Source organism: Panicum virgatum, chromosome 8N (assembly GCF_016808335.1).
Source record: "Panicum virgatum strain AP13 chromosome 8N, P.virgatum_v5, whole genome shotgun sequence".
NCBI classification, from domain to species: domain Eukaryota; kingdom Viridiplantae; phylum Streptophyta; class Magnoliopsida; order Poales; family Poaceae; genus Panicum; species Panicum virgatum.
This window is the reverse complement of record NC_053152.1, coordinates 37,898,500-37,914,615: the sequence shown is the minus strand read 5'-3', so window position 1 is coordinate 37,914,615 and position 16,116 is coordinate 37,898,500. Positions and strand designations below refer to the sequence as shown.

Here is a 16,116-nt window from a genome sequence, read left to right as displayed (position 1 = left end):
ATTAATACGTATCAGTTATTTATATCAACTTTGTTTGTAGAAATGTAAGGTAATAATTATCTACTAAATAAAATAAAAACGAAAAAAAAACCCGCGTCCCCCACTCGTCCGTGCGTGAGTGCGTGCCACCCGGTCCAATCCCATCCGTTCCCCTCCTCGCCTTCCCCCTCCCACACAGCACACACGAATCCACCCACCGCCGCCGCCGCCGCGATGGACGCCGGCGAGGCGTCGGAGCTCCAGGCGCGGCTGGCCGCGGCCGTGCACGCGCTCAACCACGACGCGAACCCCTCGGTGCGCCTCGCCGCCAATCAGTGGCTCCTCGCGCTGCAGGGCTCGCCGCAGGGGTGGGCGGTGGCCACCGGGCTCCTGGCCGCCCCGGACCCGCCCCCGCCCGCCGACCTCCTCTTCTTCGCCGCGCAGATGCTCCGCCGGAAGATCCAGTCCCCCGGCCCGGCGCTCCCCGGGGCCGGCCTGGCGCCGCAGCTGCTCGACGCGCTGCTCCTCGCCGCGCGGCGGTTCTGCGCCGCCCCGGCCCCGCGCCAGCTGCTCACGCAGATCTGCCTGGCCCTCTCCGCGCTCGCGCTCCGCGCCGAGGGCGGCGTCGACGGCCTCTTCGCGCGGATGCCGCACCTGCCGGCGCCCGCGGTGCTGGAGCTGCTCACCGTGCTCCCCGAGGAGGCCGCGCAGGACCAAGCCGGCGACACGGGGGTCGACGCCGCCACGCGGTGCCGGTTCACGCGCGAGCTGCTCGCCCACGCGCCCGCGGTGCTCGAGTTCCTCCACTCTCAGTCAGAGAAGGTGCCCGCCGACGACGACGGGGTGCCCCTCCACGAGCGCAACCGCAGAATCCTTCGGTGCCTACTGAGCTGGGTACGTATACGCGCACTGCCCTCTCCTTCGCTCCCTGATCAGCTGCGTTCTGCTCGCTGACATAAAACGACAATGGCATAGGTCCGCGTGGGATGCTTCTCGGAGACGCCAGCCACCACGCTTGCCACGCACCCACTTCTCACGTTCTCGTTCAACTCGCTGCAGGTGCCCACAATGCAGCCTCCGCTTCCTTATGACTTATGAGCACTGAAAAATGTACTTTGAGGAACTACTTGTGCACTCACCTGCTCACACGCTGTTTTGTTGCTTTGTGGCTAATGAAGGTGCCCTTCTCGTTTGATGTGGCCATCGAGGTTATGACTGAGCTTGTTAGTCAGCAAAAAGTAAGTTCAATTCTTCTGCATTCTGATTCGTGCTACTTTGTTGCTTACTGCAGTGGTCCAATCAAATCATCTAGTAACAACTACTGTTCAGATTTTTGTATGAAGTAGCAGTTGAACCAGTGTTTTAAAAAACGTTTTTAAACATCGTTTAATCTTGATTAAATGCTGAACGGTGGCCAAGCGTTGCGTTTAATCACAACACACGTTTAATCATGTTCAATCTACGTTTAATCACAAAAAACTCTAAACCATAGGCAAGCGTTCGCCTAGCGTCTAGCGTTTTTTAAAACCCTGAGTTGAACTGTATTTTGTTACCCAAAATGGTTTAATCCTAGAACTTATTGGAACTTACATTCTGCAATGTTCAGAGCTTCAGTTAGACAGTGAGGTCTATTTGCCTTAGATATATATGTGACGTGAAGATTAATACAGGAAGTCAGGAAGTGTTGCTATGAGTAGATTCCTGCTGTCTATCTTCTTTCTATACGTAGATGGGGGCATACCCTGTTTCAAATTTCACAAAATGGAACCAGAGCAGTCACAGGTCCAGGTCTCAGAATTGTACATTCCAGAGTGTATGTAGGAACAAGTGCATGCTGGTGCAGCTCAAATGCATATAAATCATCTACTGAATAACTAGGAAAACTGCAGTGAGAACTAAAGTACGGAGCACATAGCTATGGACCATGAACTTGGTCAAATCTTGGCAGTATAATTGTCCCACAAATTCCTCTGGCAGTCATTGTCTCTTTAAGCACCATTACTTCAGTGTTTCGTTTATCTTAAGCACTACCATTACTTCAGTGTTTCGTTTATCTTCTGCTCTGGGTGTCCAACACAAAAATCCATCCTCACTGTTACTGGTAATGAGTCTTGGCACATCAAGCTGCATCACTTCAAAGTATGACTGACTGGTTTTCCTCCAAATCATCTGCATATATATGTTAGGTTTCATGCACCAACCAGATGAACCCAAATGCATGAAACCTAACAATATATTGCTATTTCATTATTCTTTGACAATATGTGATAACTCTTCTCTATATAAAGCTCTGATCTTGGATATGGGCATATGGCAATATATATGAGTTTTATTTCTTTCACATTCATTAATTAATGCAATTTGGTGGGATGAGAAACTCCAGTGCTATGATATGAAGTATGCATTTCTCTTTCTTATTCCACTGTTTGATGATGTTTATTGAATGGACCTGTTTAGGAGTCGTCTTCTTTATCATGCGGTGATTGATACCTTAAATAGAATACACAACAGGCAGCAGTTTCTGTTTCCATTTTTTCCCTTTGATTTTTTTGGGTATCCTAACAACTACAAGCTGTTTTCAACTTATAATAAAGTTTTTTGATTCATGTTGCTGTCTGGTCGCAGGAGTTACCTGAGGCCTTTCTAATTAAGATGCCTTATATAAGGGAAGTTCTTCTCCTACCAGCTCTAGCCAACAGAACTGAGAAGATCATTGCTGGTCTTGCTTGTTTGATGTGCGAAGTTGGCCAGGCAGTAAGATTTGTTTCATTATGCTTTAGTATGATGTCTTTCAGTATCTAAATTATATAAAAAAATCCAAATTCGTCAATAGTGTGTTGGGATGGACATTTGACTTTCTTTTCGTAGAGTTAGTAGAAATAAGTAATAATTGGTTGTTTCAAGGTAGTAGAGGAAAAGACTAACTAGAACACACTAGTGCAATGTTCTAGTGCTCTGTTATCTCTAGTGCTCCTAGAATTAGCTCAAGGGCTGAAAGTGATAACTTCTAATATGAAATGATGTATTACTATTTAACACATTTTTCTTTTCCTCATCAGCTTGGATCTGTTGAACACAACCTGATAACTGTTTAACTTTCTTAGGCACCTGCTTTGGTTGCAGAAGGGGGTAGCCAAGCACTTGCTCTCGCCGATGCACTTTTGAGGTCAATTTATTGCATTGTTTATGTGGTACTTTTCCTTGAGTTTTAATGTTTACTTTCAAGGCTTTCAAATATTGTCATACTGGAGTTCATTTCATTTTACTATTTTGCTTAAGTGGTCTTCCTCCTCTGCAGATGTGTTGCTTTTACTAGTGAAGATTGGGAAATTGCAGATTCAACCTTGCAATTTTGGTAATGACGCTTTCCTTTCCCCCCTTCATTTTCATGTATGACAATACCTTACATGATTAGCGGATCCTCTCTGGGAGCAAATTGCGCTCTTCTTTTCTTGGTTTGTATAGTTTTGTTGGTCTCGAGCCAGATCGACTTTATCCTTACTAGGAGGGAGGATAGACGTGATTGCTTAGATTGTAAGGTGATACCTGTGGAGTGTGTTGTCCCTCAACACAAGCTTGTGGTGGCGGACTTTCGTCTTCGGGTACGGGTCCACCGGGACAAATGTACCAAGATTGCGAGAACAAAGTGGTGGAAGCTTAGAGGGGAAGCGGCACAAGCGTTTAAGGAAAGAATGCTAGGTGTGGGGCCTTGGGAAGAAGGAGAAGACGCAGATGACATGTGGCTAAATATGGCAACATGTGTTCGGAAGGTGGTCTCAGAGGTGTTTGGCGTGAGTAAGGGAGGCAAACAGGAGGGGAAAGACACCTGGTGGTGGAACGACGAGGTGCAAAGGGCTATTAAGGAGAAGGAGTGTTTCAAGCGTCTCCATCTTGACAAGAGTGCAGCCAACATCGAGGGTTATAAATTAGCGAAGAGGGTTGCAAAGCGAGCTGTGAGTGTAGCAAAAGGTAAGGCGTATGATGACCTGTATCAGCGGCTAGGCACGAAAGAAGGGGAAAAGGACATTTATAGGATGGCTAGGATCCGCGAGCGGAAGACAAGGGACATCAACCAAATCAAATGCATTAAGGATGGGACAGATCGACTGCTAGTGAAGGATGATGAGATCATGGATAGATGGAGAGAGTACTTCGACAAGTTGTTTAATGGGGAGAGTGAGAGCCCTACCCTTGAGTTAGATGACTCTTTTGACGATACCAACAGACGTTTTGTGAGGAGAATTCAGGAGGTAGAGATCGGGGAGGCTTTGAAGAGGATGAAGAGAGGTAAAGCGTTGGGTCCTGATGGTATTCCCATTGAGGTGTGGAGATGCCTAGGAGATAGAGCAATAGTTTGGTTAACTAAGCTTTTTAATCTCATTTTTCGGTCAAACAAGATGCCGGAAGAATGGAGAAGTATATTAGTACCTATCTTCAAAAACAAGGGCGATGTTCAAAGTTGTACTAACTACCGTGGGATTAAGCTGATGAGCCATACGATGAAGCTTTGGGAGAGGGTCATCGAGCATCGCCTAAGAAGAGGGACAAGTGTGACTCAAAACCAATTTGGGTTCATGCCTGGAAGGTCAACCATGGAGACGATTTTCTTAATACGACAATTGATGGAGAGATATAGGGAGCAGAAGAAGGACTTGCACATGGTCTTCATTGACCTTGAGAAGGCATATGACAAAGTACCGAGAAATGTCATGTGGTGGGCTTTGGAGAAGCACAAAGTCCCAACCAAGTACATTACCCTCATTAAGGATATGTACAAAGATGCGACGACGTTTGTCCGGACATGTGATGGCAACACCACTGACTTTCCTATTAACATAGGCCTACACCAGGGGTTAGCATTGAGCCCTTATTTATTTGCTTTAGTGATGGATGAGATCACAAGGGATATACAAGGTGAGATCCCTTGGTGTATGCTCTTTGCTGATGATGTGGTGCTAGTTGACGAGAGTAGGGCAGGGGTTAATAGGAAGTTAGAGCTGTGGAGACGCACGTTAGAGTCGAAAGGGTTCAGACTTAGTAGGACCAAGACCGAGTACATGATGTGCGATTTCAGCGCGACTAGGCATGAGGGGGGAGACGTTAGTCTAGATGGGCAAGTGGTGGTCCAGAAGGATACGTTTCGGTATTTAGGATCGGTGTTACAAAAGGATGGCGACATTGATGAAGATGTTAGGCATAGAATTTCAGCTGGCTGGTTGAAATGGCGGCAAGCTTCTGGCATCCTTTGTGACAAGAGGGTGCCACAAAAACTAAAAGGCAAATTCTATAGGACAGCAATTCGTCCGGCGATATTATACGGTGCTGAATGTTGGCCTACAAAAAGACGACATGTGCAGCAACTGAGTGTAGCAGAGATGCGGATGTTGCGGTGGTTTTGCGGGCACACAAGGAGGGATAGAGTCCGGAACGAAGTTATTCGGGATAGGGTCGGGGTGGCACCAATTGAGGAGAAACTTACTCAGCATCGGCTGAGATGGTTTGGACATGTCCAACGAAGGCCTCCTGAGGCGCCGGTGCGTAATGGGATCCTTGAGCTAGTCGATAATGTAAAGAGGGGTAGAGGTAGACCTAAACTGACGTGGGATGAGTCGGTTAAGAGAGACCTTAAGGATTGGAACATCTCTAAAGAGATAGCTTTGGATAGGAGCGCTTGGAGACTAGCTATCAATGTGCCTGAACCTTGAACTTATTTCTTTCGGGTTTCATCTCTAGCCTACCCCAATTTGCTTGGGAAAAAAGGCTATGTTGTTGTTGTTGTTGTATAGTTTTGTTAGTCTTTTGTCTGTGCGTACTAATGTAAGATGGGGTGGATTGGGGACTGGTTAGCATCTCCTACGTTGCTGTTGGGGTCTTGTAGGCCTAGGTTTGGCACAGGGATTTGATCTTCAACTGGAGTATTCTGACAAACTTCTCGAAAGCTGTGTTTTCTTACTAGTTTGTGGCCCATATTACTTAAAAGCTGTGTCTGACAGCTTTGTTGACCATTTCAACTTTTCTGATGTGACATTTCACTAATTTCAATTCCATTGTGGTTAACACCTGTATAATATTTGCTATGACTATTATTGATATATGGTGCATGTAAGTTTGTAAATTGGAACATCTTCCCAATATTATTCTACTGAAATGAAGTTGAGTTCTCATGGTATTAATGTGCATGTTTGGGATATAACTAATTGTACTTTTATGTTGAAATTCTGCAGGTGCAGTCTGGCACATTTTATTCTTGGTACTGATGTAAACACAGCCAAAAGAAATGCATCACAAGAGTTGTTTTTGCCTGTGTTTTCATCACTGCTGGACGCTCTTTTATTTCGTGCTCAGGTTTGTCTGTTTTACTTTAACTTTATGTTTTGCTCATTTTTTGTGTGTAGCTATTGTCATCCAAATAACCTGACTCTCCTGTATATTTGATTAAGACATCATACTAGTATTATTTCATAGTAATCTGATCTCTCATAAGTTAAAAAAAGGACGTACCAAGTGCCGTAGGTTCCCGCACTGTGCGGGGTCTGGGGGAGGTTATTAGCGGGAGGTCTTTCCCACACATCGTGCAATGTGTAGAGGCCACCGCTCGAACCTGTGGCCTCTCGGTTCACAGGCGGCAAGCACTACCACTTGCACCAGGCCGCCCTTTTCTGAGATCTCATAAGTTGCATATTTAATTTATTTTTCATAATCAAGTAGGCAACTGAAGCTCATTATCTTGCAAATTCACCCTTTGGTTTATATTATACTTCATGTATTGTATTTCTCTTCAATTTACTAAATCAGCAATTGCACATTGTCCTTTTTCTTGTATATCTAATTGTATGAACAGAGGATTTTTGAACCCAGTTGTCTTTTTATGCCTTGACATTCTGCTCATTTATAGATTGATACTGATGAGCATGGCACTGATGGAGCACCTTGCATACCTGATGAACTAGCACAGTTCAGAATGAATTTGGAGGAGCTCCTAGTTGATATTTGTTTGCTTCTAGGTACCCCTGCATATATAAACAAGGTATGTGGTGTTTGCTGAAAGATTGCCTATGACCCATTGCTAGTACACATCTGATTACATGTTTATGGTTTAAGAAATGTTCTAACATGCTTCTTTCCCTTCGAACTCCTTTTAGGATAAGCATGGTGTAGAACACTAATAACAATTTTGTGTATGGATCCAAGAAATGGCCATTGTTTACAAAAAGTGCAGTCCTTTTCATGGTAGATTTCAGGAATAACTGACAAAGCAAATGTGAGCTAAAAAGGAAAACAAAATGCATGAATTAATATGTTTAAGAATGAAGAGAGACTTGGTTGCTAAAGATAATCTATGCAAGTCAGTTGCTAAAAAAACTTCGACACTTTTATGCCCAATATGTATTTCATTTATGTTTGATTTTGTTATGTCATGGGCATGAAGAGCTCTTATTGTTGATAACTGATATCATTTTAACATTAATTTGACATTTTTCTTCTGCACATACAATGAGGCTATTGTGCTTAAAACTGTGTGTTCTACCGATATGTTGTCTGATATGCAGCTCTTTTCTCGTGGATGGGAGTTCTCAAGCCAATCAGTTCCTTGGAAGGAGGTAGAAGTTAGGATGTATGCACTTAGCATGGTAAGTTTATACCACTTGGTAAAAATTGCTAATTATTGTCATAAGATGCAAATAACATTTGAATCTCATGGCTGATATTAAGTTTATTGCTGTTAATGTGCTTAATCCAAGAATTCTATATCTGATCACTTCCTGCTAGACCTTCTCTTAGATCGTTTGATATTGTTTTCATCTCTGAAATAAGCCTATATCACTTAATATCAAGTTGGCACTTCAAACTTTTATGGGAACTTGTTGCATTCAGAGTGTAATATCAATTTAAATGGGCCATAAGTCTCGATAAATCCGTCCTATAATTGTTTTGGAACCAATCAAGAGGATGTTTCCTACTTTTGGAGTGAATGACGTTATGTGTGTTTTGCATGCTACAATTCTGCAACATTCATGTTCTGCAAGTTCAAGCTCCTTCCCTCCCTCATTTTGCTGTTGCTTAGACATATGCATATCTTTGTATGTTTGGAAATAAGCATGCCAGGGAGAGCGTGTTTGATGTATATGCACAAAAACTGTTGAATTTCAGGTTGCTGACACAATTTTACAAGATGAAAGCCCATTCGATTTTTCAATGATAATGCGTTTTGTGAACATTCTGTCCAGTAGAACTCCAGTTGAACTGAATGGAAGTCTGTTCATGGTAGGACATCCTCAATATGCTTCAAGAGTTTTCTTAATTATCTATTCAGATTTTTTCCTTATTTTTAATTTGTGAAGCTAATTTTGTTTTCTGTACTTCCCTAAATGTCAAGGTATACAAATCTTTTGGTGATGTAATTGGTTCTTACTCAAAGTGGCTATCGTCTTCTCAAAGTAACATTAAACCCTTACTGTAAGTATTTTGAATGTTTATGAAGTTTAAAGATTCTATTTATTCTTTATGACTGTTTAATATGTTTTTTATCATTGTGTTCAGCCTATTTTGCGCATCAGGAATTTCAAAATCTGTATCATCAAATGCTTGCTCCTTAGCCTTGCGCAAACTTTGTGAGGATGCTTCTTCATTCATCCATGAACCTCAGAATCTTGAAGTTCTTTTCTGGATTAGTGAGGTTACACACCCTCTCTTCTACTTTAACAAATTCATTCGACCATGATATTCTAGATGGTAGCGGTCATAACTAAATAGAATATATGATGGCACTTTCTATATCAAATTATATTCTGACATGTCAACTTAGTATTAAAAAGATTGCTGAAAATATATTCATTGACTCTACCATCATGTATCCTTCTCGAAGACATGATCATAAGGAGCATGTGTTACTTAGGTATCAATACACTTGGGCTTGGCTCTTGGGAGTGGATTATCATCCAAAATCCAACTAACCATATCCAACTAACATCCAGTTGATGTGACATTACCATCCAATTCAATCCTAAAAGGTAGTTCCCACCATCCAATCCTGTCCAATCCAGCCTCATGTATATATTATCCATCCAACCAATCCAATAGGCAACACGTTGCTGAGTGCTGACGCATGTGGGTGGATTGTACGCATGCATTGTACTAGCAGCTGCTTTACTATTTCCACACAGATTTCACATACTCATACATCTTGATATCACAAAACATCACACTACGTAGGTGTTTTGATAATTTAAAAAACAAACATCTTTTGCAACAATTCACCAAAAAAATGCCCTCTGATGGTATATTCTCCAGCATACATAGCATCATGAATGCCTTGAGGCCAAATTAATTCACATGAGTACAAGTAAACCAAAATAATAAGTGAACCACCAGAATAAACTATGGATTGAACTAAATCTAACTTGTGAAGAATAACCCCTAATAATAGATAGAACTTACTGGAATGAATCCAAAAACTTGTGAAGAATAACCCCTAATAATAGAGGGATGCTGAGGGTCGCCGAGTGCCTTGCTGCGTCGGGACGAGCGACCAGCAACCCCCCCCCCCCCCCCCCCCCCGGTCGGCGACGGGCACAGCGTGGAGCCAAGCTGGAGTGCTCCGCGTGGCAAGGGCAGGCGAGAAGAGGCGCGGCAGCGGGGGAGAAGACGTGCGTGCCTGGTAACGCTCCCCTCGTCTAGTCCAACAGCATTTGGATTATCCCTTTTTTTTATCCAATAGAATTCAATCCTAATTGATCTAAAGCAAATGGATATATATATCCAATTAGATACAAATCCAGTAGAATCCAAGGGCCAAAGTCCAAGTGGATTTGGATTTAGCCCAATCCATTCGCAGGAGTAGGTATGAACCAGTAGACTGCAGAAGAATTCTCTTGGGGCTGTTTGGGTTTAGGATACATACTATATTATGTACATGACTGGACATGGTATGAGCTCAACTAAATAAATATCGTCAAAACACATGTTTATCTAGAAAGGAAGCTGGTTTTGATTTTGCTATGCTCGCTATATGATAAACTATTTGCATTAGTTACTTCTTTGGCTGCTGTTTTCATAACTCATATGTGCTAATACTTAAATGTTTTAGCATTGCATAGCATCAGTTAATTAAGTAAGAATTATATGCTCTTTTAAGTATACCTTGATAAATCTTCTTTTTTGGCATTGTATGCAATGTAATATTTAAAAATAGTGTTCTTATAGGGCATGGACAAAGGGAACCTGCGGCTAGAGGATGAGGAAGAGATAGTTAGCGCAATTACGCATGCTTTAAGTTCTGTTCATGATAAAGAGCTGAGGAAAAGTTCGCTGGCCAGGTTACTTTGTTCCAGCTACTCAGCAGTGGAAAAGATTGTATGCTCTCTTTACCTAGTGTAGCCGCTCTTTCAAAATCCATATGTGAACTGTTATTGACTGACATCATCTGCAATTTTGTTCTTCAATTGCTCAGATTGACATAGACAGAGATAACTCACTAAGGCAAAATCCAGCTACTTATACACAATCCTTGGACCTTGCTGTCCGTGGTCTTTACAGGTAAGTTTTTGTATTCTTTCATGTGGGTTATGTTTGTTGTACTTATTTTATCTCTTCTTAATTCAATGATAGGCAGCTTTCCTGTGTACTTGAGAAAATGTTTGATGTATCTTTGTCTTCGAGGATTGCTTGACATGCTATTAGCAATTGATGGGATTGTTCATGTCTCACTGTCGTGCCAGAATCTTACAACTAGTTTGTTCTATTCTTCCTTTTCTTTTGTGTGCGTAAGGCATATCAATAAATAGTCTGCTATTAATATTTTGGCTATTCACATGTTGGTCAAGATACTGGAAGTTTGATGTTATCTACAATATAAATTTTTTTATCTTTTACAGGATGAGTGCTCTGTTTGGTCATTTGTCAACACAAACTACATCTGGCCTGGTTGACGATGATATAATTTTAGTTCTTCTTGGAATAGTTTGGCCACTTCTTGAAAAGCTTTTCCGATCTTCTCATATGGAGAATGTTAGTTTATCTGCAGCTGTATGTCGTTCTCTTTCTTCAGCTATACATTCTTGTGGTAAGTTAAATGGATTTCTAAACTGAGAAATTTGAAGCTGTATAGAAAATGTGTCAGCTATCTGATTTGGCTTCTGTATTTTACAGGACAGCACTTTGACGTCTTGTTACATAAAGTTTTGGAATGCTTATCTACCAATTTCTTGCGGTTTCAAAGGCATGACTGCTTCCTGAGAACATGTAAGAAAGCTATACGCTTATGCACAGCTAAATTTTGATTGCCGAAATTCAATTCAAAATAAAATGTTCTCTATACCTCGTCATAAATATGGTTAATACTTGATCATGATGTGATCAAGAGGTTTTGGCTGCTGTCGGTAAGTGAAACATGGGACATACGAGCTTATCTTGAATTGAAGTCAATTTATATATCTTAGTTAGGGCATTTGAGAACACTTAACTGCCTTAGCTATGCACTCTTGTTATACTTCTGTACCACATATTGTTTTCTGAACTAGCTCATATAATCATAGGTAGACATATTCTGATATCCATGGAACAATTCTATATACTATACGTCATCTTGTTTCAATTAAATTGTGGACTCTACTTGACCGCATTCACATTTTTCAGCTGCCAACGTTATTGAAGAATTTGGTCACAAGGAAGAATTTGGGGCTTTATTTGTTAGGACTTTTGAAACACTTAGCTCTGCGTCATCAATATTGACTCTTAATTCTTCTTATACGTGTGATCAAGAACCTGATCTAGTTGAAGCCTATACCTACTTTACATCTATGTTTATCCGCTGCTGTCCAAAGGTTCTTATTTTTCTCATGTTCAATATCTATATTTGTAACGTATTTGAGCTCAGTACCTCGGCATGATATGGATTGGCATTTGACACTAGTAATTTTCGTTGTTTGCTTTTAAATAATCAGGAAGCCATTGTCGCATCTAGCTCGCTGCTTGAGCTATCGTTTCAAAAGGCAGCTATATGCTCTACAGCAATGCACCGAGGAGCAGCACTTGCAGCAATGTCATATATATCATGTGAGTGCTATTTGTCACTTTTATGTATTGTTCTCTGGCTGGAACTGCATGTGTTTCTATTCCTCTAATTCTTTGAATAGTCATACAATGGGTTGACTTGTATCTGGAAAAGATGGAATTGAAGTGAACATATGTCAGAAGAATGTTAGCTCATAAAAAACAATTGGTCTGCTTGACATTTTAGTTTTTACATCTATGATATTTCTCAGTACCTGATAGGATGTATCTTTATACACAACAAAATACTTACATGGTCTTTTATGAATGGCATTTTTCACTTGTGCATGCTTGTTATAGAGAATATAATATAATTATATACCCCTACGATATTTCTCTCTTTCAGTCTTGCTACAGATTACAGTCAATTTTCTTGGAAGTCGAGTGAACAAACAGATTAGGCCTTGTAGTCTTGCACAGCTTTACCATCAACGAGCACCATTCAAAGGAGAACCATTTCTTATTTTGCACCTTTAAGCACCATTAAAAGACGAACACAATATAGAAGGGGTGTAATTTCAGCAATTTTCTGGACACATAAGGCAGTTTGTGTGGCAAAACCTTGCATCAGTTTATTAGGCTTGGTGAGTTCTGTATGGAATTATAACCGTTTACTAAAGGCCTTCCTATAGCACCAGAGCAAGTTGGTAGCAAAGTGTCATGATTTTTCTTGTTCTCGTTTCGGAGTTGTTTTTTTTGGGAGGGGGGTTGGGGGGTAAAAATCTATGTCTATGCTGTACCATTGTCATACAGATTACCTTATATGCTAATGCTACTCCCCCCGTTCCAAATTATAGGTTGTTTTAGCTTTTCTAGATACATGGCATTTGCTTTTGCGCTTAGATATTTGCTATGTCTAGATACATAGGAAATACTATGTACCTAGAAAACCCAAACCGATCTATGTACTGCTGTGTCATTCATCAGCTCAAACTATTGCACTTAACCCCTGTTGTTGCACTCACACGATCATTTTCCAACTAAATAATTCCAAAGTCATGCCATCTGCAGGTTTTCTTGAGGTTGCTCTTGCTGCTGTACTTGAATCTCCAGAGTGCATCCCTAATGGATCACCTGGTGTGGCCCGAATTCAAATCTTGGCTCGCTGTGGTGAAGGTTTGTTGTCTAATGTACTTTATGCTCTACTTGGTGTATCAGCCTTGTCAAGGGTGAGTATAATTTGAAGAACAATTTCATAGTACTTGCTACTATTGGTTCACATATGTTTTTCCGGGATACTCAACACTGTTACGTGAGACATCTGAACTAAGCTAGTGCATTGTACCTTTATATGTAAGCCTTTTAGTAAGCTCTTGATCTCATCTGAGTTTTGCTAGCATACTAATGGTGAATTGGTGATGATACTACTCCCTCTGTTCTCTTTTGATAGTCATAGTTCAAAAACTCAAATCTTCACAAATGATAGTTCTATTTGCTATTGGCATGGGCTATGGCAATAAATAGCACTAGTAACGAGAAGTTCCTAGTTAAAACATTGGAAGACCAACTAAAAAGTCTGTGTTGCATCTATTATATGATAAGTAAGGTTGTTTTCCTTGGCCATTGTGTCAAGGTGAAGTAGGGCTATTAGAAGAGAATGGAGGGAGTATTTTATACTGTTGCACCAAGTTTGTTCTTGTTGACTTATTTGTTCTACTCATAGGGTAAATTATTTGACTAAACAGATCTCGTAGAATATTCACACCACTCCATGCAGGTGCATAAATCTGCCACAATATTGCAACAACTGGCGGCCTTGTGCAGTTTCTGTGAGAGAACGACATGGAAGGCTATTCTTAATTGGAGTTCTCTTTGTGGGTGGCTACAATCAACGGTATTCTTTTTGCCACTGCTTTAATTTTGATTGCTCCATCCTAGACACTCAAATAAGGCCAATATATTCTCTCTCTTTTTTTTGTCTTTATTTAAGTTCTCAACTATGTTTTCAGTTTGCAATTATCGATCTGTGGTAGTCTAAAAACGCCATTTAACTTTCAGAAGCATGAGATGTGTTATCATGTATAAGTAAATTGATTAATGGAGTAGCAAACTAGCAATGCTTTGATGGTCATATTCTTAGTGACTGTCTGGCATAACTGCTTCTGTTATTGAACTTGAAACATGGAAGCTGGACTAAAAACATATATTGAAAATCATTCAGACATACTCTTCATTTGCTTACATGAAAATCCAATGCCAGATATGGATTCGTAGATGTAGAGAGATTTGGCAGTTATTCATTCTCCTATCCAACATCTATCTTCCAAAGTTACTGCCTTGTATTGTCTGACTTCTTTCCGATCTTGTTTAGGTGAAATCATTGCCCTCAGAGTATCTAAAGCAAGGGGAAGCTGAAATGATAATTCCATTGTGGCTGAAGGTGCTCGAGGATGCAGGCTCTGACTACCTTCACAGTAGGACCAGTAATAATATTAGAAATCAAGAATACATGCAAGGGAAGGGTGGTAGAACACTTAAACGCATAATCAGGGATTTTGCTGAAAGCCATCGAAATGCCCCAACCCCCTGTCCTTCATGATATGCGGATGGAACTGAATTCATCAGTCCTGATGGTGGAGGACGTGGGTTGTGCTGATCTTCAGGTTTGACGTCGATATACAAATCTTTAAGCAGGGAAAGGGGCTACTTGCTTGTTCCAATGACCTGGCTGGAATTTGGGAGTTTTGTCTTCCTTTGTATAGCAAGTCACCAGAGGGCAAAAGGTGGAGCAAGTGGTCAAACCAGGCTACTATGAACGAACCAGGAGACCCATGGACTGATATGGTTAATGGCCCTTCTCAAGGTTGGAATTTACATACCACGGTCCATTTTGTTTCTCCATGGTCCCTGAGGGGCATGTCGGAACATTTGGGTATACTGGATGCTGAGAGAAGGCGGAGAGGTGAATGCCTTAGCTGTATATATCATTCTTTCGCAATTAGTGCGTTGTACAAAACAGTCTTCTTTGTTCATACTCAAGTTTTGAGCTTATATGGGCAATTTTTGGTGGCATTTGATACGATTGTTATCATGCCAAGTTAATTTTGAATGTATGTATGTATGTATGTATGTATGTATGTATTATTACTTCATCAGCCACGGTCCTGCAATTTAAATTGCACTCACTTGCCTTGAGGGTCATTTATTCCTCGGTCCTTCCAGGACGAAAGGTACAAGGGTCGCAGTCTCAGGTGACAAAACCATACAATTTTTTTCTTCAAAAAAAAAGGATGCAGCCTAAATGGCGTCGACCTGGCCTGGTCATGTCTGTAAAGCACATTATCGGTCATATCAAGTGCAGTTTATAAATTTATCGGTAGAACTTTTAATTTGCACTTTTGGAGTTTGGACACATGTAACCTAGGCAACAAGGCAAGCACACAGCTTGAAGCTTTGGCTAGATTATGCTCTGACTTGTGGCTTTAACCTAGCTAGGAAGTCACTGCACGCTGCTAGGTTTCACATGCAAAGATCATTGAGGAGAAGGCGAGAAGCATGGTCGGCGCCTTCTTTATTAAAGAAGTTGCCAAACAATAGCCTAATTTCAATAGCTTTTTTGGAGTCTTATGAAAAGTATCATGCAAATATCTACATCTTATAAAGGTCTAACGCAGAATTCTAGGAATGTAGAGCAAGATTTTTTTTTTGAAAAAAGATTATGGAAAAGCTATATCTCAACCGTGTGTAGGGATGTAAACTGTTCGAATACGGACGGATGTTATTAATATCGTATTTGTTTTTATATTTTTATTCGAATATGAATCGGATACGGATCGTATTAGTTTTTATCGGATAAAATTGTAATGGACATCAAAATCATAAAAATACAACTTTTAGTATCCGGATACGGATCGTTTGCAGATATTGAATATCCGGAATCAGATACGAACAAATAAAAACCCTTCCAAATTGGATCGAATTCGAATACGGTCGGAAAATATTCATAGCATTTACATCTCGACCCTTGTGATTCGTGGCTCTCTTTCACTCAAATATAGAATATATGTTTAATAGCATGGCACGCACGTACATTGTACTGGTAAGAGAGAAAAAAACCAAATTACTGCATCTAGCTATGGCGATGCT

General features: G+C 41.0%; 1 protein-coding gene across 6 annotated transcripts; it reads left to right on the top strand.

Annotated features, from left to right (window-relative positions):
- Positions 1–119: 119 nt before the first annotated feature.
- On the top strand, positions 120–15,087 carry LOC120686927 (importin-13-like). Of its 6 annotated transcripts, none has more exons than XM_039969130.1 (21): positions 120–873; positions 955–1,038; positions 1,158–1,217; positions 2,605–2,733; positions 3,084–3,145; positions 3,278–3,334; positions 6,204–6,324; positions 6,875–7,006; positions 7,530–7,610; positions 8,131–8,244; positions 8,357–8,436; positions 8,521–8,656; positions 10,183–10,332; positions 10,430–10,515; positions 10,854–11,041; positions 11,128–11,220; positions 11,614–11,801; positions 11,922–12,033; positions 13,042–13,146; positions 13,716–13,864; positions 14,342–15,087. In XM_039969130.1, exons 1-21 carry the CDS (start codon positions 214–216, stop codon positions 14,567–14,569), a joined length of 3,015 nt encoding a protein of 1,004 aa, XP_039825064.1. In that variant the 5' UTR covers positions 120–213; the 3' UTR covers positions 14,570–15,087. The 6 variants fall into 6 exon arrangements, with proteins under 6 accessions (XP_039825064.1, XP_039825062.1, XP_039825063.1 ...); XM_039969128.1 differs by having other exon boundaries at positions 13,042–13,199; positions 13,748–13,864; XM_039969129.1 differs by having other exon boundaries at positions 13,027–13,146.
- The last annotated feature ends 1,029 nt before the right edge of the window (positions 15,088–16,116 follow it).

Bases quoted from the DNA above. Each gene is read 5' to 3' on its own strand.
- LOC120686927 (XM_039969127.1), top strand. From the start codon at position 214: ATGGACGCCGGCGAGGCGTCGGAGCTCCAGGCGCGGCTGGCCGCGGCC. The intron at 11,221-11,613 runs GTAAGAAAGCTA...CACATTTTTCAG, and splicing joins TGACTGCTTCCTGAGAACAT to CTGCCAACGTTATTGAAGAA. The intron at 13,200-13,747 runs GTGAGTATAATT...CACTCCATGCAG, and splicing joins GTGTATCAGCCTTGTCAAGG to GTGCATAAATCTGCCACAAT.